This window comes from Chiroxiphia lanceolata, chromosome 17 (genome assembly GCF_009829145.1).
Source record: "Chiroxiphia lanceolata isolate bChiLan1 chromosome 17, bChiLan1.pri, whole genome shotgun sequence".
NCBI classification, from domain to species: domain Eukaryota; kingdom Metazoa; phylum Chordata; class Aves; order Passeriformes; family Pipridae; genus Chiroxiphia; species Chiroxiphia lanceolata.
The window spans coordinates 7,726,100-7,747,776 of NC_045653.1; the positions used below are offsets into that span (position 1 = coordinate 7,726,100).

Consider the following 21,677-nt stretch of genomic DNA (forward strand, 5'->3'; position numbering starts at 1 on the left):
TTTTGTCTGCTTCCTTTATGAACAATGTCAGGGAGATTGCAAGCTGACTACAATTCTCTTTCCTAAGCAAGAGGAAAACATGTAAGAGCCCAATCAGTACCAGTTTCCTGATGTCTGTTGGGTTTTACAAGCTGTAAGTGCTCTGGCATTTAACAACTTATGTCCATTTGGGTCACTTTAAGAAGTGAATGTAAGGATTGTCAGTGTTCTGCACCACTGGTGTCTATTGGTAAATATGGAACAGGTACAACAAGAAGCTTCTCTTTCTTTCTGTTCAAAAATTCCCTGAGCTAAGAAGTTATATTACCCCACAGGCAGGGAAGTCCCATCAATAAATGGCTCATTGTAAAAGATCCTGTTATTCCTGTCTCCAAGCCCACCTCAGCACTGCTGTGCTCAACACACTCCCCACCTCAAACACTGAATACACGAGGCCATTTGGGGGCAATTCTGTGGCCTGGGAAGCAAGAAGGGGGTTTGCTGTGCCAGAGAAGGATTGTTCCAAGAGCATTACCATGTCTCAGGAGAAACTTGGCACTTCCCACACGACTTCTGTGCTGGCCACAGCCAGTTCCAGGGCAGCTCTGAGCACCACCCATCCCTTGCTCTGCTCTGCTCCCAGGAACTCTGTGTGGTGCCCGTGAAGTCCTCAGTAATTCCCAGGTGGGCTCTGCAGAATAAACACAGACCTGTTAGTGCCATTCTTTTTAGGTATCAACCAAGGGGTGTTTGCACACTACATAAATCCCCCTGGATCAGCTACATCATCCCTGCCTGTCTCCTGTTACTCTGCCCCATCTTGATTCTCTACTCTCTAATGATATTTACTCTTAGCCACCCCTTGGAGTGGACATTATTTTGGCTTTTCCTTTCATCTGTAGCTATTAAGTCCCACAAAATCATCTAGAAATCGTTCCTTTTTGCAGTTCTTGACCTTTTCTTAAATCTATTGGAAGCTGACCTGAGCTTTTGGGGTAAGAGGACACACAGCACTGGCCATGTGAGCCCAGACTCCACAGGAGGCAGCCAAGACTTTGGGCCTCAATTCCAGAGACAGCTCCTAAACCCAGGCTACCTGAGGAAACAGTCCTGTATCACATCCTTCCCAGGAAGAGCTTTTATTGGTAATAAACCCAAACATCAGTTCTGCAGTGTTGCTGCAGAGGCCTCTTAGGAGCAATTGTCAGGTGCTCATGCTGCTGTTCCTCCTGCAAAACCATTTCCATGTTGGGCTGCATCTTCCACAGTGGTTTTCTCAGCTGTAAGAGGAAGCTAAATGGTTATTTCTTAAAAATAAAGACGGGGAGGTTACTTGAAAAAAAAAACAACAGTGTCACCAATCTTTCTGTGGGGCTCTTATGCCAACACACCTTTCATTTCAAAGAACCCTTTGTTCTTGGGGCACATCCTTCCGTTTCCTGCTTTACACCTGGGTAGGGAGAACATTTAATACACAGGGATATGAAACAGTTTCTGCCTCTGATTCTCTTAACACAGACAAGTCCCTTGGCCTCACAGGAACACCCAAGAACAGACAACCTCGACCTTCTAATGGTGTTTTAAGATAACCAAGAAAAAGGATTTTATGCATACTTTGTGTTGTTTCTCCTATCTATACAAAACCACCTCTTGTTGAGAAAGTGAAATGTAAAATGGCAGACAGCTGAATTAAAATAATGCAACTATTTTCCAGCCATCAGGATAAGTTGAAGCACTTTCAGCACGCTCACTTCAAGGAAAAAATGCAGGGAGAGCTAATTCACATCTTTGGATATCTAATGGATTTTTTTTACTTCTCAGTATGAAAATTCCACATTCAGCCTTGGTCAGACACCTGAGAGATGTTTCATTAACCCACAGAATACACTCCCATCTCACCCATGACAAAAGCCGTTTACCACAGGTTGGTTTATAAAACAGTCACAGATTTATTGAGATAAATACAAATAGAAAGTTACATAGTATTCTTTACTCTGACAAACAAGAGACACTTCCAGAGTGTCCCCACTTAACCGGGTTCTAAACACCACCGTGCACAGACACAGCCGAGCGATGCCACGGGGACGTCACACGGGGACCAGTGACACCAGGGGGCTGGAATCCTTTGGATCACAAGGGCCTGACCATTTCCTACAGCATCCAAGCAATATTGCACCCACCACTGCTACTGTCACGTTCCTTAGCTAGAAATGGAGAGTTCTGTTCTTACTGCTGTTGTGAAATTCTACCTTCGCTCCATCTGGCTTTTGCATAACTGAAGAGCCCAGAGAACTCCATGAACACCCCCCTGTACCCATTGCACACATTTGTCCTGTACAAGATGTAAAGTGCAGCCTTAGTCATGCTGAAACCACCTCTAGTTTAAAACTCAACCAAAAAGACAAACTTGTAGAGGGTAAATCTGTTTAACAGACCCGCACAGTCTGCAAAAAACCCACCCCAAAACTGTGATGGCCCCTGTTAGTACATGCAAGTGTAAAGTTGCAAAAGAAGGTTTTAAAACTCTCCACTGAAATCATATCGTTCAAAACTGACAGGAATTTGGGAGCCAGAGAGGTACCAGAATATTGTTAAAAACAAGGAGCTTTGTTTAGCCTTTTAGTGAACTTTTATGGCTGGTGGCTTACCCTTTACACACATTCTAGTCAAAAACTCCCAGTGAACACTAACCAAACATGCTAAAACATATGGAAGCTTGTGTTTTCCAGTGGATTATTGCAAGTCAAGGAAACTATTTAAGGTGATCTGACAAACAGAAACCTGGGTTGGGTTATGTTCAAGGTATTTAATTTATATACAGTATATTTCAAACATACTTACATATACACACACTTTAAAAAAAAAAATCTGTTCAGTGCTGAGAAATTTAATGAACTGATAATAAAAAACAGAAGTCAAACCTTGTCAGAAAGGCCTTAGAAAATCTGAACTGTTAGAAAATACCAGTATAATGCCAGCATTAGAAAAAGATATTAGAACTAGAAAAAATTAACTTGAGGGGTCTTTTTGTTAAGAAATTGCAATCATAAAAAGTCTGTACTGAAGAAGTATTTGTTTTAAATTATAAAAAAAAAATCTGTAAAAAATTAAATGTAGAACATTAAAGAGTTTACAGAGTTTACACTGTTTGCTGCAGTAGCAGTGGTATAGTTCTGCCTGCAGCTCCCAAAGAGCAGTTTGTGATCTCACAAGGAAATCACTTGTTACAAATACTGTACAGATCATATAATACATGAGCAGTTAACTTACCCAAAACTGAGCCCTCCCAAAACACAGAACCCAGCTGAGGAACCTACTTGTATTGCAGACAAGCCCCATTCAAACCCAACCAAAACAGCCACTGCTGTAACAACCTTCCCCACGTGAACTCTGGCTGACGTGGGTGAGAGGGGAGACACTCACACAGGTTTGTGCAGGAGAAAGGACCCTCCTCAGCCAGTAACTGTCACCACGTGGAGCCATTTCTTTAGTATTCAAGCATTAGTTTTGGAACAGGATAGTTTCAATCCCCACTATAAAAATGGCTTTTTTTTTTTCCCCCCAGGCCACACATTATTGCAGATTTGGGACCCAGGAGAAGACAGGGCCCAGCAAAAGTATTGGCTTTATCATTTTTCCAACTGTGTGAAGTTACTCAATTTTCCCAACACAACTCTGCTCCACCTGTGCATTTTCCCTTTCTTCCAGAGCCCCTGTCTCAGGACACAGAAGACACCCTGCCTCACCTTACCTTCAGTAACCTTCAGTTGGGGTTTGCCCCAAACCTTCCCAAACAATCCACAGAAGTTACAGAGCAAACTGTGTCACACCTTTCCCTGGAACACTTCTGATCTGGGGGTTTTCAGAATTTAGAGGTCCTTTGTTTCTCAGGAAAAGCTGTTTGGGATTTAAACACCGGGCAGGTTGAAAGGTGTTTGTTAAACGAGGTGAGTAAAACAAACAAAGTGAAGCCTGTAACCTTCTGTAACACCCCTGTACAGACACAGGATGTGTTGCAGGAACTGAATCCCTCAAGTGACCTTTTCTGGGGCAGAATGAGGAACTTTCCACTTGGGAAATCTACAGTCTCCCTACCCCAGGAGAGTCAGCAGTAACACCAACTGACCTGTGAGGGTGGTCAAGAAATAACAGGGCTGTTGTTATGACTGTTAACACCTGTAAGAGTGTAGCTCAGAAGTAACAAATTAATGGAAATGTCACAATATACAAAGAATCTTGAGCTCTCTGTGCTTTGAAAAATATCACATTACATTAAGTAAAAATGACCCATGCCTTAATTCTAGCAGTGTAACTACTTTAAAAAATGAAATGTTTTATGAGCTTTTCCACTGATACAGAATTCAGTTCATTAATTTTTTGTTACAATTCAAAACTATTCACATATATACACTTTTTTCAAATAAATGCAATAGCTGAAACAATACAAAAACCACAGTATAAGTGAAGAAAGGAGAGCTTCAGGGGAGTTTGTTATAATCAGGTTTTAAGATTCAGAAACCATTTTAAGCTTGTAGCAGCCTTGTGCTACTGGAAATGTTTTGTTAAAAAATGAAATGTGAATTCCAATTAACACTGAAACACAGAGTGTGGTGTAAGACTTTACAGATAATACTAAACTGCAAGTGAGATCAGAGTTATCACCCACATTTACAGAGGGAAAACCAGAAGGGATTACTCATGGGAATCAAACACACCGGGGCAGAGGAAACGAGGTCATGAAATGAAGACAGGAACATTTCCTGCTCAAACAGGTGACAGAACCCACCTTATCTGCCCACATTACTCACACCAACACCACGACAAAGTGAACAACTGTCCTGCTGTAGAACAACTTGTTAGTTTTGTTTTTCAATGGTAATATTGTCCATGTTACCCTGTTTTAGTTTTATGGTGGCAAAGAAAGACACATCTTGATCTCTGTCAGATTGCAGGGCCAGAATGGTCTCTTCTGCAGCTTCTAGATGAGGATTGCCAACACTTTTAAAATAAGCTAGAATAAGGGAAGAAAAAAGACAATTTTAATCAAATCCAAAAGAACAAACCCTAGGCATAGGTAGTGCAGAAATCCAGAGGATGCCAAAAACATCTGGGGCAGCTTATTCAATTTATAGTCTCCTTAAAGAAACTACAGGAAGCCAAGGAAGCTGACAGAGAAGGAGAAATATGCTGCTTCTGACTCATCTTATTAGGTACTTAAATACTTCTAAGATAAATTCTTTTGGCTGAGCCCTAAACAGAAATGTCCCTGAGCAAAAGCAGGCTCAGGAACCTGCCACTGTACAATGCAAACCAAAACCTTCTCCATACTTGATTTTGAAAAAAAGATAGGAGAGGAGATTTCTGTGCATCTTCCTTTGAATAATCAGGGATCAGCTGCCTTTTTTTTTTGTCGTTTTTAAGGAATTGTAACTCAGGAAACTGCAGCACGATGGATCCCAAACCCTGCAGCCGCCTCGGCCGCTGTTGGTGAGGCCACAGTGCCCCCAAGCGGGTCCTGCTGGATTAACAAAGCCACTTCTAGGCCCTCTAGGGATAATCATCCCATATTCCAAGGCTGTAAAGCCACTCCTAAAATTCCTAAATCTACACTCTCCAGTCCGAAGTTAAACGCAGTATCCCAGAGTACAACACATGATCCTGTTTAAGAGCCTTGCAATGAACTGAGCAGAGGAAAAGCAGCATTCCCGGGATGTTGGGCCTTTCCAAGGAAATTCATGACCACACCTTTCTCCAGTAGTGTCTGCCTGAGGGCCTTGGCAAGCAGGACCCTGACGTTGGGCACGGGATCTGAGGCAAGGCTCAGGAGACTGGGCAGTAAATGCTCCACAAATTGGTCCACGGGCATACACTCCTCCTCCACCACGGCCTAGGGACAGACACAGCACAGGAAAGCAAGATTTGTGTTAAAAATACACTATGTGCCATTTCTTTCCATCCTGACCTTAATTTGGCCTATTAAAAAAAGCTCTGAACAATTACACCCTACCCCGTGTTGGTGAAATAAGCACAGCCTTTGAACTCCTGTTCTGATAATGTCTTATTGTTCCAAAGTTCAGCCAAAGATGATCCAACAACAGCAAATTTCTTTCAAGTATATTTTAGAAAATGTTTCTCTCTTGGCTGTCATCACCCTTTTGCCTTTGAACATTCAACCCTTGCTCCTCATTGCTACTGAATAAAGCATTTTTGGTTTGGAGGGGGTGGGTAAGTGGCAATAAAGAGGGAAATAGTTCCTGACACCAAGTACCCATTGGTAATTTGAAGAGCTCTTGTCACCCTTTATCCTTGCATGGCCAAATATTTAAAAAAATGCATCTCAGTTTGGGACTTAATTCTTGACTTTGCCACTGGGATACCAGAAGTCCAAGGCTCAGCTACTGCAGCTGGAGGCACAGCCCCAGACAAAGACACAGCTTTAGCTGGACCAGCCGTGTCAACCCACAGAATCGCAGAGCCCAAAAATGACAAAACAAATTGGGAGTCCAAATTCTAGTTTTTCCCCACGTTGCTGCTAAAGCCCAAACCAGCTGCAAATGACACAGTACACACAGAAACAGAGAGAGAACTTTCCAACCTGACAAATGAAGGCAAAGGCTTGTCTTCCAACCCACTTGGAGCTGTGACGGAACCGCACGACAAGTTCATTGATGAAATTTAACCCCAGGGCATTTGCATTGTTTGTGTAGAACTTCTGGAGGATTGCTACAACCTGTGGGGCAAAGCAAGGGAAAAAGGAACAAAGAGAAGAGATGAGACTTCAATTGCAGCCCTTAGAGTTAAAAAACCCCCCCATAATTTCATTTGAATTCTACAAGGGGACACCAAACACAGCACTGTCAGCTGTGCTTGTAGGTTTTAATAAATTCCTGTGCTTATGCTGGAAAAAGCCCAAGCTTTAGAAAAGCTGTTTGTTCACCTGAACCAAAAACCACCAGAATTAAAACCAGCAGTAAAATAATGCCCCTTTACAGGGTGCTATGAAGAAAAGGAAGAGACTGAAGGAATATTTCTACTCCTTCAGGACATCTATGGGATGATGGCATTGCCATGAATTTCATAAATTAAATCAACTTTGAGGAAAGATCAGTAGTTGGTTGTTCTGTGTTTTGCTGTGGCTTTTTCCCCCAGAACTGGAGGAAGCTCTTCCAAATCTTATACATGCTGGCTTTCATTCAGGTGAAAAGATTTATCATTCACATGCAACCACAGAGGAAGATTTTAATATCTGTGGCAGGAGGACAACTCAAAATATTTTATAAACTTTTAATTTCACCCTTTTCTGTACTGTTTACCATATTTATCAAAACATGTCTCAATTCACCCTACTTGTCTGAAAAAACAGTGATTGCAGATACCCCTCTCCAGGATCATTTCCTGCTCTCCTGCCAGGAAGTGAACTCAATCCCCTACCAGTTTGAAGGAGATCCACCGAACTTCTGAGACTTTATCGGAGCAGAGAGTCAGTGCAATGTGTCTCAGGTAGTCATAGACATCGTTGGGGTTGTAGAGCTCCAGGATCAGGATCAGCTGCCTGGAACACAAAGGAAATCATTAACTCTCCCAGCTGCAGCACCAGCCTGCTCCCATTCAGCATCTGTTCCACGTGGGGAAGGAGCACTGAGGTACCACAGTCACTACAGAGCCCCTGAGCAGTTTGTTCTTCTCTTCACACACTTCAATCCATCGGGGAGTCCAAGAGAAACTGTTACCCAAACTACATGTATCGATATATCAAAATTATCCCAAATAATAACAAAAGCTAGAACCGTAAGTAAAACAAGAAGTTTCTTTTGCAACTTCAAACCAATATCCTGTACATTCTTGCAAAGTGAACACTGACTATTTGCCTCAGTGTAGAAATCTGCCTTTCAGATAATAATTTGTACCTCAGAAGCTCACAGGACTCACTGCAGTCACAGCAGTGCCAGCACAGAACAGCAGCAGGTCCCCACTAGGGGTCAGGGCACTGCTGTGGAACGTCCTTGTTTGTTGTGACAAACTACAGAGGGACAGCGAGGCCTCAACAGCCCAAACACACCAACACTACAAATGTGAAGGTCAGATTTGAGTCCCAAACTATGCCTACCAAGGTGCTGCAAATTCAACAGGGCTTGTAGAGAAAGAACTGTGGGATGTTGTTCTACCTTCATTATACAGCCATTTAGAAGTACCAAATTAACAAACTTACTTTTTAAGAACTGTTTTTTCTTTCTCACACACGAGAAAAATTACTGTTTCCATACATTTCACTGATCTTTGCAAGGGAGCCTCGAACTAAATAAATTCTGAGACCTCACTAAATAGTATTCATCAGATTGTCATATTTCATTAGCTGTCAGTGAACCAGATCTCCATTTTAGTGTAATCACACACATTTAACTTTCAATCACACTTGATTACAACACAACTTGAACAAAACAAAACACAAATCCCCACACACACAAAAAACGCCCAACAACAACAAAAAAACCAAACAAAAAACAAAAACCAAAAAACAAACAAATCAAAAAACCCAAACACTCCCAGCTCCCCCAAAACAACCCTAACAGCCAGTGGCTTTTAAATTGAGTTCACTACTAAAGAATAGTTTAAATTTTAGCTCCCAAACAGAGGTGCTAACCTCTGAATGTAACTGCCTATTTCCAAGTTAGTAATACAGATTAAAAACCAGAAGTTAATAAGATTACATACTCTGCCAGCTCGTAACGAAACCTCCAGTTCCTGCTGTTATCAGTCACCACAAATTCTTGAAGCTGGTAAAGATACTCTCGCCTTTTGTCTGCATGAAGTAGCTAAAGGAGAAACATGACTAGTGTAAAACTGGGAAAACTCAATACTTGCAGTTCTCTGGTTCTCTCTTGCATTTTCCTACTTGAAAGCAAGTGACCATTGACAAGATGCTTCCTAAAACTGTGCACAATCAGTTGAGTGCCTGGACACACAAGACTGACACCCAAAAAAGTACAATAAGGCAAGGACACCCATCAAAGCACCATCTCTGGGCACCAAAAACTAAGGATTTGTGTGTATTACCCACCAGGATCTGCTCTCTTCTCTCCCAGCCCCAAACATAAATTGCTACTGGGCCAACTTTCCAGTTGGACTGCCCAAAATACTAATTCCTTTACAACAGCCAGCAGCATTTACAACCACATTTACAAAGGGTTTTCAGTTTTGATGTTTTGTTGGGTTATGAGACAAAAGAGAAGTGAGGCACATTAAAAAAGGAATAGAGACACACACAAAATGGCAGCTTTGTACAAAACTAAACATTAATTAGATCCTGATACATGCAGAGCTCATTAGAAAACTCTCGATATAATGGAGTCAGGAAAAAATGTTCATGAAGAAATTAATTGTACTTCCCTACCTTCAGGAAGTCATACAGATGTTTGAGGACACCGATCCGCACTTCATCCAGGTCTTTCAGGAATCCATTGAAAATTGGCACCAGATCAGCAGCTGTGAGCTGATCCCCCAGGATCACTGCCAGCTCGTGGATGGAGAAAGCCAGAGTCCGACGCACCTTCCACTGCAAACAGGGCAACAAGGGAACTACATCAGGCACCAAACAAACACACAGGCTTTTGAACTACACCTGTGTGGGGATCGACGGAGCAGAACAAACAGGGCTGGTTACACAGCAGTACAAAGTCTGATTTAAGTCTCAAATTTTGTATTTTTAGTGCATATTTAATCCCTTATAAGAAATTATATGATCTTATAATAACTTCAGTGCAGCAAAGCGAACAAAAAAGTTCCTCAAACTTCTGATTTATCACTACCAACCTTCTTTTTCTTTACCTGTACATCTGAGGCCAGTGTCTCGTAGGTGTCCTTGAGGCAGTGCCAGTTCTGCCTGCCCAGTGTCAGGGCCACCCCGGGCAGGCTGTAGGCGCAGTGCTTGGCGATCTCCGTGTCCACAGTCTGGGCTCGAGCGGGGTCAGTCATGGACAGGTACTGGTCCAGTAAGGGCTGAGGGATGATATCCTGGAGAGAGACAGGGAATCAGTGACACACATGGGAATTCAAGGGCAGAAAGAAAATACACCTGTTGTGCTGCAGTTCTCTTGCTCCCAACCCACCGGCAGCAACGCACCCCTGCATGGGGGACCTTCCCCAAGGGCACGACCCCAACCCTTCTTTCTCCTCTCTTTGGGACAGAGCAGTCAGCAAGGAACAGTCATTATTACTTCATCAACACACTGCATCAACCAAGCTGAAAATTTCTTCTTTGCTGAAGACAAAGAGTAAATCAGTGACAACACAGCACAGTCAGTGCCTGCCTTGGCTGCACAGGTTGCCTCAAAGGCACCAAAAAGGCAACAGAATGTTTTTAATTTTCTCATTTAAAACAGGGTTCCCCTCAAATCCCAGAGCATTCCTTCACATTCTGCAACTGATCCCTTGCACATCACTGCATTAGGGGTAAGATGAACTGTAGCCAGCACTCCGCTAAAGCCATTAGATGCTATTTTAATCACCTGGAATTTTGACTTGTCATCTTCAAACGGTGGATCGTTTTCTTGCTCTTTCCTTAAAAATACACTGGTTCCTCTGTGTTGTTCCTCTGAGTCCTGGAAAAGGAGATACTAGGTAGTGAAATGAATGAGACTTGGTGCTGTTTGGGATATTTCAAAGCATCACACAGCAGGACAATGCAGCTCAGATCAGAACAGCCTTTTGCAGGCAGAGCTTTGCACAGGCAGAGCCTTGTTCAGTGTGTTTATGCAAATACAAAGAGACAACAGAGCTGTACACCGAGGCAAACACCACAGACCATGGCAGCAACAAGGGCAGCAGGAGTTAGATTTAATCTAATTCTGATCATAATTAAAAATAAATATTATTTAAAAGATATTTTAGGACAAACTGATGGAAATTCCCAAATCTGTTATTTGGGAATTCTTCTCCCCAAATATCAACAAAAACCTTCAAAAGAACTAAAAGTTTGAAAGAACAAAACCACACAAAGCTCCAAAGTTCACACGGTATTTTACATTTTTGTTCATACAAGTTTTATGTCCAATTTTTGTTCATGGACAAGCTGCTTGTCTTTTTATTTCACCCTTAGCTCCAGCATGATTAAATACTGTGCAAACAATTCCTTTTACTCCTAATTGTATGTTGTAATCAACAAATAGTAACCAGGAACTGCGTGTGTGTCACCACCTGATTCAGCCTCCTGTCTAGAGATAAAAGACTAAAATTAGATCCATTACAGGAAGAGGTGAGACTGTACTTGCTACATTTGATCAGGAAAAATCCTGCAAGACTCCTGCCAAACTAACTCCTGGGTCATCTGGGTGCAAACAGAAATGACAGCCCTCACTGGCTTTTCTTCTTTAATCAGAGTAAGTAGAAGGTGATAGCTGTGGCCTAGTAATGTTCAAGGGCTTTGGATCAGAAGTGGGTCAGTTATGGCAGGGACTGCACAAACCCACCCAGGACTCGTGCAGGCAGGAATTCCTTTCACACGTGGAGCACAAAAGTTACTTACTGTGCTTTCCAGCGGACTGGTGGCTGACTGGTCACTGATGCTCTCCTGGCAGGCAGGGGATGAGGGAGTGTCCTCCTGCACCTGGGTGCAGGCAGCATCTGAAACAGCTGCTTCATCTGAAATGGTTTTGTTCTGAAGATTGCCACTGCTTTCTTCCATTTTTTTGGTCTCATAGTCACCAACAGAATCAAACTGAGCAGCTCTGAGAGCAGCAGACAACACTTGGACCTGAGCTGTATAACACAAACAATGACTATTTAGTCTCCCTTCTGCATTTAAAAGCATTAAACTTATAATTAACTCATCTGAAAAAAGAAGCCCAGTATGAGCTGCACAGAAATGGTGTGCTCACAAACATTTGCTCTTGGAAGGAAAAGGCCTCTTACTCTGGAGCACTCAAGAGACTTGGTGAAACAAGAAACTGAGTTGACTATGGATGACAAAGATGGATTTGGTCCAGGAAACACCCTCAGACCCCACTACCAGGCCATTATCACTTCAATGTGTTCCACAATGGGCCTATATTGGGTGGCTATGGAGGGATAATTTGGAATTAGGGCCATTCTCAGCCAAGTATTAGATGAATTCAGCTGATCACAGGCAGCACTGTCACTAAAACCACAGTACCTACAGTATTTGGAATCTGTTAAAACTGTCTTTAACAAGCTCTTTTCCCTTTTGTAGTGAGATCAATTTATTTCTTGTGCAAATAGAAGCCAGGAACACTTCCCCAGCTGTTCTAGAAATAACTCAGGTCTTATGAAAAAGGCTGTTGCATAACCTTCTACTACAATTTACTGCTCAAGGAAGGCTCATCACCCTGTGAACACCAAGTCAATTAAAAAGCAGTCAGGGGTTTTGTAAAGGCCAGGAGAAAATCGGCTCAGAGAAAACATGATTTTACTACTACAGAGTCTCACCTTGAACATCTGGATCATCTATGTGCTCTTGTAAGCTTTCTAGAACCTTTTTTATTTCACTACTAGCAACACAGTTATTGCATGGACCAGAACAGCTCTCGTTGTGCTTCTCAGTCTTGAGCTGGAACAGCTCCAGCTCCCGAGTGATGTCAGGCAGAGGAGGGCGCCAGTACAGGAACGTGTTGAACACGTCCTCGCCAGACCTCGAGGGCATTCCAGGGATACTGCTGTCCTTGGTCACCTCAGGGACACCAGCACCAGCTCTGGAACCCTGAGACAGGCAAGACACATCTCCAGGACTGGCACAACAATCTGAACCTTCTTCCCGCGTGTCTTTATTCAGGTTCTCAGAAAGCTTTGTGTTCACTTCTGCTGAAATCTCCTCAGTCGGTGCTTCTGGTTTGATTTCCATTGGTTGTTCTGAGCTGGTAACAGACACACACACTTACTGAAATACTCTGTAACAGCAGGTTTTCAGTGAAATAATTCATAAAAGACACCAGCAACAACAGAAGCTTTTCTCTACAGAAAGACAGAATTTATGTTACCACTATGCTTTACTGCACCAGTTTTCCCTTTACCCTCCGGTGAAGGCAAAGTGAATTTTTCAATAAACTGGCTACACTCAAATGTGTGATCTCACTTCTTTTCTAGAACTATATTCTCAAACTGAGATCTTTAGCCTTGACAAGCAACAAAACCAATTAAGTTCTTTTAATCCCTGCCACTACACCACCCGTTTTCCCACGATTTACCTGGACAATGTAGCATTTGCACTGGAGGACATTAAAGTGACATTGTTGCTTGGCTGACAGGAATTGGAATTCACATCTTGTGCTGGTGGTCGGATACTCAGTGTCCCATCTTCTCGAATGTAAAGCCCAGCACTTGAAGGGTTTGCAAAGGTAGAAATAAATGGGCCAAGAGACTGAAAAGCAGCCTGACGAACCTGGGGGGGTGCAAGAACAGTCAGGCTTCATCAGCTCCCACAGAGTTGAAAAATGAAAATCTGGTGCAATTTTTTAGTAAGAACCAATTGGTTCTTACTGTAACAGCTTCATTTAATACAAAATACAACCAAGTACCAAATAAGTGCCACCTAAGCAAAGGGTGTTAGAATATCAATCATGTAGCTACAATCACTGTACAGAAATCTTTTAAAAGTTATAAATTTGAAGGACATCCCTGTCTACTTCAATCTATTTAACACAAGCAACCTTCTCTCAGAAGTGTATTTAGAGTTCTAGAGCACACTTCTGACTTGCCCATTATTTCCCAGGATGTGTCTGGGAAGATGCACCAATTCCAGGGTGAGTTACTCACCCATCTGCAGGTGTCACTGATGAGGCTGATGAACAGGGGGGACAGTTTGCTCCTGCGAACCTCTGGGGACGTGGTGTAGGACACTGCCATGAAGCACTCAGCACAGGCTTTCCTCATCCCCCAGACACTGTCAGAACAGAGCTCAAAGAACTTGGGAATCTGCCAAAAATAAGCAAAACCAAGACTAATTAAAGGCTAAACACTGTCTGCAGCAATATCACGGTATTTGTCTGAAAACTGGACACAAACACAACTTGAGAGAACAAAGTGAAGAACAGAAGAAAGAGGGACAGGTTAAATACATATACTAATTGAAGGAATTGGGAAAAAAACTAGCTCTCTCCCATTTAATCCACTAGGATTTTATGTATAATTATATCTAATAAGGAAGAATAGAAAGAATTATTAATGGCCTGTTTTTCCTGAAATCAGGACTTGATTGATTATCTAGTTCTGGGAAAAAAAGAGTGAGTCAGTAATTCTAAAGTGTGTGTATATGTATATAAAAATATATACATTTGCTGTCAATTACATTTTTAAACATGTTTTGCAAAACAAGAACTTTGCATTTCTCTTCATTCCCAGTTTTGCTATATAATTGCAACCAAGGCCTTAACCTAATCAATCAAAAAAAAGCATGCATGCTAAATAATTTATAGACAAGACAATAAAAGAGCACATTATTAAACTTTTTGAACTGAGAAATACAGGTCTTGTAAATTGATTTGGTTTTACATACCAGCAGTCTTTCTGTGGCTTCTTGCCCAACTGCATTACAAATGTCACCAAAATTAGCTGCACAAATCTAAGAAATAAAAAAGCCATTAATAACACTGTGTCTCTTTCAAGGGCATTAGTTTTATTATCATCAACTTCCCCATGGATTATTTATCCCACAAAACAACTGCACGTGTTCGGACTATTCAAATTTCAGCCCTGTAACTACAGTGTGTAACATTAACTCATCCCAAACAAAGACTTGTTCCATGCAGTGTCCACACACCACATGCCCTGGAAATCAATAGTGACAAAGGTTTCTGCACTAAGAGCATCATCTACTTCAGTAACCACAGAAGGGACAATAAGCCTGCTTGAAAGTTTAAATTACTTTGAGCAGCAGCTGTCAAACCCAAAGCAGGGTAACACATGATACCGGGGTCAGGACTTAGGTGTACTGACAGAACTATCCTGGCTCAAGGTGGCTTAAGTATTTTGCTGAGGCAAAGTTTAATCAAGGGCTCAAGTTAGTGCCATTTCCAGGCCATTAGAGAAGCTATAATTAAGGCAAAAGGGACATCCCCTCATGCTGGAAAAAGATGTTGCTAAAATCTGAAATCAATTGAGATGGGACTGTGTTAATACTCATTCTATTCACTTTATGTGCTTATTTACAAGGCTATAATGCAGCTCAAATTCCAACAAATGCAGCTTATGTTACAGACCAAGCTGCAGCTCTGCGTGACCCTTAAGTCTACTCAAATATTTTAAGACTTCTTATGCTACAAGTTTCCTTTTGTACTCAAACATGAATTAAAGTATTACACTTCTGGGATTTCTCCTTTCAACAGCAACAGATAAAAAAAAAAAAATTAAAGGAAGGATGTCTCAAATGTCTGTTATTTTTGAATTTCTGGTTTAAACGAGATGGTAGAGATGAGGTAATTTGTTTGCATCCTATAACCACTCACAGCAGCTTTAAAAAAAAAGTTGTGCAAAACTATTAAATGTGCAAGACCAGTTTAACTGCTGGACCAAAGCTATTCACCAAGGTCTGGTATCCATTTCTTTACTGCACCACAGAAGCTATAACTGTGCCAATAAATAAAAACTGCTCTTCCAGATGCTTTCAGAGTTCATCAGCTAAAGTAATGACTAAATTATTTAGGAAGGGATTTGAACAGCAACATGCAAGTTTCACTTTTAGGTAGCTTAAGAGTTGGAAACACACCAACCTTTCGGACTTGAAACAATTTGCCATCACTGCACAGTTCACAGAAACGAGGAAGCAGCATGTGCTCAACTGTTGTTCTGCTCAACATAGAGGCCATTTTACAGATTATCTGAAAACCAGGAAAGGGATGTGTGGAAGGAGAAGAAAATTATAAAGCTTGTACACACAGCCAAATATTCCTCAAAAAAATTACCTCAGAGAGCAAGACAGCAAAAGCCAGATAGATTTAACTGTTACGTATTATTCATGTTTTCATACACCTGTTTCATGTGAAAGACAATTATAGTTTTTATTTTAAATCATTCTATGCCACTGTGCCTGAACACAACATTTCTGCATGTAATTCATTGTCTTTTATCTCATTAAATAGACTTTCATTAATGTATTTGTTTTCAAGGTGTTTACAATGGGGCATACACTGGGATTTTGTACAGAGAAGACAAAAATCCCACTGCACTTATAAACCCCACACTTTTTAAGCACATTAGAAATATCTCATACTTCAGCATGCAAGGAAGACATTGGGCTTTAGCAGGATTGTTCAGATACTTAAAAACATGCACAGTCCCAGGTCTTTATAGGCTCAGACACCAAAATAAAACACAAGTTTGCCATACAACAGGAGAGAAAAGGGAGTGCAAGAAAAACTAGGTATATATGTGAGCTAATGCACGCTGTACAGGACTGATCCTCAGGAATTTCAGGAGTTAACAGTGCACAGTTAAAGGAAGTTAGTAACATTTTCACTACCATTACAAACCATGTTTCTGCTGTGAAAAATCAGGTGCTTTGGACTCTGTGTTTTCTTTCAGTTCCCAATTTCTGGGATAAGTTTCTGTAATTCTTATATTTGTAACAGGAAAAAGCAAGGGGCTCCCATGCACCTTCCTACTCAACTGCTCTGCCCACAGCAACAGCAGTTTAATGCTTACACAAGTGTTATCAGATTAACAGTACTCATCTATTTTTATTTTTCAAAAGATGTTGGAGCTTTCTACCTCCACAAAAAATAAGCTTCATTCCTTTCTAGGAATAAATGTTTGCCTTTTTAACAGAATGCTAAATAAGAACGAAGGAAAACACCATTCAAGGACTTTTCTACAAATTTTCCAACTCCTAAAAGGCATCTGGTGCTCAGATGTCATCCTGGAAAACTGCCTAAGCAATTCCCAACTCCCAAACAAGGAAGAGGAAAATCTAGCTGGTAAAATATTTTACAGGTCAAGTGTCAGATATCCATGCTGAAATGTAATTACACACCAGCACTTTTCTGTGGAGTCAACTGATTTCCATAAAGTCACCAGGCAATGTTTTTTTCATAACACTTCAGAACTCAGAGAGGTCATCACTGACACATCTACAGCGTTACTGTGAAACCTGGTGGAGCAAATGCAAAGAAACTGCTGGGGAATAAAACAATCTTAAGAAGAATTAAAACAAGGCTGCCAAGGAGCAATTGTATTTTCAAGTTATTCAGGTACCATTTTGACATTATTTAGAATCCTGACGTATAAAAATGGTCTCTCTGTATTTTCAAGAATTCAGAACAAAAATTAAAGACTTGTCGTGTTAAACTAAAAATCCAAATATCTTAAAGAATAAACACAAAAAGCTTGATTGCTTATTTAATGGCAGTATTATTCCTGGACCTCATCTTAATTAATATATAATATTATAATTAATATATAACATTATAATTAATTATAACATTATAATTAATTATAACATTATAATTAATATATAACATTATAATTTAATGTTATAAACTTACATTCACAGCTTCCACCTTGTACTCATCATCACTGTCAGGGGCAGAGAGGTCCAGCAGGATGGGACACACCTTGTTTTCAATGTCACTCTGAGCCACAAGGTCCTGTTCCAGCAGGATCAGCAGTGCCTCCTGACCTGCCTTTCTGACCTGTACACAGGAACACACAGAACCAGTTTGTCACCGTAAAACCAACATTTACTGATACAAGAACCACAAAAAAACCATATTTTCCATGAACACACAGGTACAAGTTAAAAAAACAACAAAGCAGACCCAGAAAAAACTTCTCAGTTTTATGACTATGAGGAATTAGTAATAAAGACTACAGTTTAATATAACCATTAGATGACATTTCATCATATTCTGATGAGAAGCCAGAAGATGAAGCATAAAGCAGGATTTGCAAGTTATGACTCCTGTAACAGACCCCATCCCTGTGCTGCTGAGCCAATGCTATAAGTTTCCCATTATCTGCCAAGGAAAGTATTAAAAAAAAAAAAATAAATCAGACCTCACAGAAAAATGTGCTGACACCAGTAAACAGAGCACTGCATAAAAGCCAGGTGTCAATCAGCATGGAATTTCCTGTTATCTCTTTCCCATGCCTCCAATGCACTGAACCACACAGAATTTTCCAACAACTCAACTCGTGTTGTCTGCTTTTCCTACCTGATTGTTAACATCTGTGAGGTATCTCACTACTATGGGCATAAGGTATTCAAAAAATGCTGTTGGGAAATTTGGTCTGCTTTCCTGCAGGAAAATGGCAATGGGAGGGATCTGTTCCATCAGCTCTGTACGTACAGTTGGCTCTAGAAATAAAAGGCAAAACTACATTAGTAAGTATGAAATTAGTAAGTATGATCAGGTACCTTAAGGAAAAAGTAGCATTTTTCTTTTTGTTTTCACAATAGAGGAAAATGAAAATAATCAAAATATTGAAAGGGCATCACAGATTGCCTGTTCTTCAAGGAAAACTAAATAAAATGGAATAGCCTTACATACATCATCACAGTTCAGAGACTTGGCATTAGTTCCCAAAGAAATCAGATAAAATGAGAGCACTAGCTGGAAAACCCAGTCACCACAAATGCATGCACATGAGGTACTAAAACACACAGTTGCTCTGTGCCACCTACACCACACAGTCAGATGTAATAAATTTCTTGAAAAATATGACTTCAGGCCCTATTCTAAGTAAGAACCTTTCATTTAACATCTTATCTACCACACAACATACTTCAAAAGCAGAGAAAAACTGATCTTGTTTTCACTGACAGACATTGCTGTTGGATGATTTAGTTTCCTTAGCTCACTCTTTGCCTCTCAAAACTGAATGTCAGTGCTTTCTATATTGCAGCTTATATAAAATACACTACAAAAATTAAAAAAAAACAAGCAAAACAAAGCTTTCAAACCTGCATCTTCAGAGAGCCTGACCACTATTTCCATTACAGTCAGGAAGTCTTCTTCATTGTTACTGAAATCTCGAAAGACATCCAGAAGACCTCTGGCAATAATTTGCCTGTGGAGTGAACAACATTAATTGCCATAATATCCAGCCAAAAACACGTAGATGGGACACAAGGGGAACTTATCCAATGTGAATGGGCACCTTAAAAAGGCCTCTGACCATTCTGCATCCCAACCAAAGAAAGATGGAATCAAGAGAACTTATTCAGATAATCAAGAATGAAAATCTCTTTTCATGGAAATGTTATACAAAAGTTATTCAAATAGAAATAATAATATGCATGTGTTTGGGAGATTAATAAAAAAGGCACAGTGACACCTTAACATCCTCAGTGCATTCAGTTATCACCAGGTGTGGCTGTTGCACCCTTACCTGTTGAAGACATTATCACTGAAGGCATATTTTTCTAGACGAGCCAGTGGAGTTAAGTTATCCTGTCCAGGGATATCCAGGAATGCTGTTATCCTCATGCTATCACAGTCTGGCCCATAATCTTCAAATCCAACTTGAAAGACAAGAAAAGTAACAAACAAACAAAAAACACAAACCAAGAGTCAGCAAGAGGTGTTACAATGGAATATATGATAGCAATAACTATTTCCTCAAGAGTCTTTGAACATCACTGGAAACAGCTTTCCAAAATCAAAAAATCTTAAATTGTATCTAATGAAGTCGCGTGCAACATTTGCACATAGCCCTGTAAATTCAAGCTTTGATATTTAATTCAACTGTCAAAATCCTTGGCTTTAAACACACTTGACTTTGCCCTTTGAGTGCAGTAACCATTTCAAGTTAAGAGGGCTCAGCTCACATAATTGCCACAAACTGACCCACAAATTCAAAGGGAAAATAAGTCCCATTAAAAGGAACTGAAATTTTGACAGTTGTAGCAACTCTCAAACTGTATTGCTTTAAAACAGCAAATTCTTATGTCTTTTTCCAACTTCCCAGGGGACATTTTTCTCACTGTAGTTACTGAGTTGCACATATTTAAATCAGACTGGTAGCTTTGGGAAAAACTTCACCTTCACCATACTTGGGAATATGCTGGGGGCTTCCTGCTGCAGATCCATCAACCACAGAGTTTTCCACATAAGCATACTCTGTTCTAAACCTTTTTTGTATTTGCAGCTTCAGACTTTTACCCAAGTATTAAATTTGCCTCACTAAGTCCAAGAGTCACCTAATCCAGTAACAAATACAGATTACAGGCAGAAGGTAAAACTGTGAGAAGGAAATGGAATGGGATAACTTTGCTGTCAGACTTATTTTAATCCTTCATCCTTAAAACAGAGACAGTGAAATAACATGCTGGCATCACACCAGTGCTCTCATTTCAGGCATGGATACAGGAACATGTACAGCAACCAACTCCATGGGAAGAGTGGCACTGGAGTAGCAGGTATTCCTGCTCTGGGTTTACAGTTGTCCCAACCAAGCCCTCCTAGAACTATGCACACTTCTTTCACACAAACAGAGCAACTGTGATCATACTTAAATAAATGCAAATTGTGCCAACACAGCTTCTCACATGCATGAAGTATTGCAAACCAGCACATGTGCTGAGAGTGACAACCACTGAAGACAAGAAGCCAAATTCTTTGGCTCTAAACTACAGTAAAATACCCATTATAAATCACTTTTAATGTTAAAAACCCCTCTATTTTTCCAACAGAAAAATTCTTATTTCATATATAAAACTCTCCAACTATTTGAGTCAAAACATCCTCAGAAATCAGGCTCATTTAGAGAGGAAATTATCTGAACATACTTGGAGCAAAATGTTATACCTGGGTCCTCAGGGGGAAAAAAATAAAAATCAGATTGGTTTAAGGTCTCCACAGAACCCAGGTGAGTTAAAGACCAGAGCAATTCCAAATTCTGCTGCTCGTGCAGACAACGTGCTCAACAAGCTCAGTGGGGTTCAAACAGCAGAAAACTGTGGGCTTAGAATAAGTGCTCAAATCCCAAATGTACACACAGGCACTACAAGTGAACCCACAGCTACATGACCAGAAACAGCTGCTAATTATTCATGGCTTTGTATGGTGATGATGTATTGCACTGACATCCTTATTTCCACCCCACTGCTCCTTAAAGAAGGGCCTGTCGGGTTCAAAACATTTCTCTGCACCAGTGTGAACAATTTCCAGTGTATGGATCCGTCTGGGATCGATTTGCTCCAGGACTTCCACAATCACAGCACCTGAGTATCCAGATTTGCTGCTTCAAAAGAAACCTCTGTGACAGCTCAGGGGAAGTTACACAGTGTCTGTGGGATTGCAGAGCTCCTTTCTGAGGTTGCAACAAACCCTTCACATCCACACCCGACTCTCACCATCCTTATAGCTGTAGTTATAACAAATGTATTTTAAAATGCACACAGACTGAACACTCACTAGCTAATTTTTGAGCCTAGTCACCTGCTATACAAAGAAAGATTTATTAGGGCTCAAGAAAACAATTAGGAGCAATATACTTGTCATTAACTCCACCTGGCTCCCACCTGTCCCCAATTAGAAACACTTTAAAAATGAAGGCTTTTATTAGCTCACTTCAAATATTTCAGAATTTCTACCAATTCAAATGACAATGAAATAAATCCCAATTCTAACTTTGACTACTATACCACACCTGGGACTAGTTTTGTAAACATGATGAACATGTTTAATTTTACTACGTGAAGTAGCTCCATTATTCATTTAAATTACCTAAGCACATACCAGTGCTTCCAAGGG

General features: G+C 40.7%; 1 protein-coding gene across 9 annotated transcripts in view; it reads right to left on the minus strand.

Annotated features, from left to right (window-relative positions):
• Nucleotides 1–21,677, minus strand: part of LOC116795388 (serine/threonine-protein phosphatase 4 regulatory subunit 1-like) — a 33,500-nt gene that overhangs the window by 9,183 nt on the left and 2,640 nt on the right. For 7 of the 9 annotated variants that reach the window (XM_032705080.1, XM_032705079.1, XM_032705076.1 and 4 more), the window contains 18 exons: nucleotides 19,312–19,444; nucleotides 18,884–18,990; nucleotides 18,135–18,277; nucleotides 17,466–17,612; nucleotides 15,696–15,803; nucleotides 14,483–14,548; nucleotides 13,744–13,902; nucleotides 13,176–13,369; nucleotides 12,421–12,845; nucleotides 11,501–11,733; nucleotides 10,485–10,577; nucleotides 9,805–9,990; nucleotides 9,371–9,532; nucleotides 8,692–8,792; nucleotides 7,411–7,531; nucleotides 6,575–6,709; nucleotides 5,725–5,866; nucleotides 515–4,990 (listed from right to left, as the gene is read on the minus strand). In XM_032705080.1, coding sequence (XP_032560971.1) covers nucleotides 4,836–4,990; nucleotides 5,725–5,866; nucleotides 6,575–6,709; nucleotides 7,411–7,531; nucleotides 8,692–8,792; nucleotides 9,371–9,532; nucleotides 9,805–9,990; nucleotides 10,485–10,577; nucleotides 11,501–11,733; nucleotides 12,421–12,845; nucleotides 13,176–13,369; nucleotides 13,744–13,902; nucleotides 14,483–14,548; nucleotides 15,696–15,803; nucleotides 17,466–17,612; nucleotides 18,135–18,277; nucleotides 18,884–18,990; nucleotides 19,312–19,444 — 2,810 coding nt within the window. In that variant the 3' untranslated portion in view covers nucleotides 515–4,835. The remainder of the gene's footprint in view (nucleotides 1–514; nucleotides 4,991–5,724; nucleotides 5,867–6,574; nucleotides 6,710–7,410; nucleotides 7,532–8,691; nucleotides 8,793–9,370; nucleotides 9,533–9,804; nucleotides 9,991–10,484; nucleotides 10,578–11,500; nucleotides 11,734–12,420; nucleotides 12,846–13,175; nucleotides 13,370–13,743; nucleotides 13,903–14,482; nucleotides 14,549–15,695; nucleotides 15,804–17,465; nucleotides 17,613–18,134; nucleotides 18,278–18,883; nucleotides 18,991–19,311; nucleotides 19,445–21,677) is intronic. The other 2 variants (XM_032705074.1, XM_032705075.1) reach the window with 2 other exon arrangements.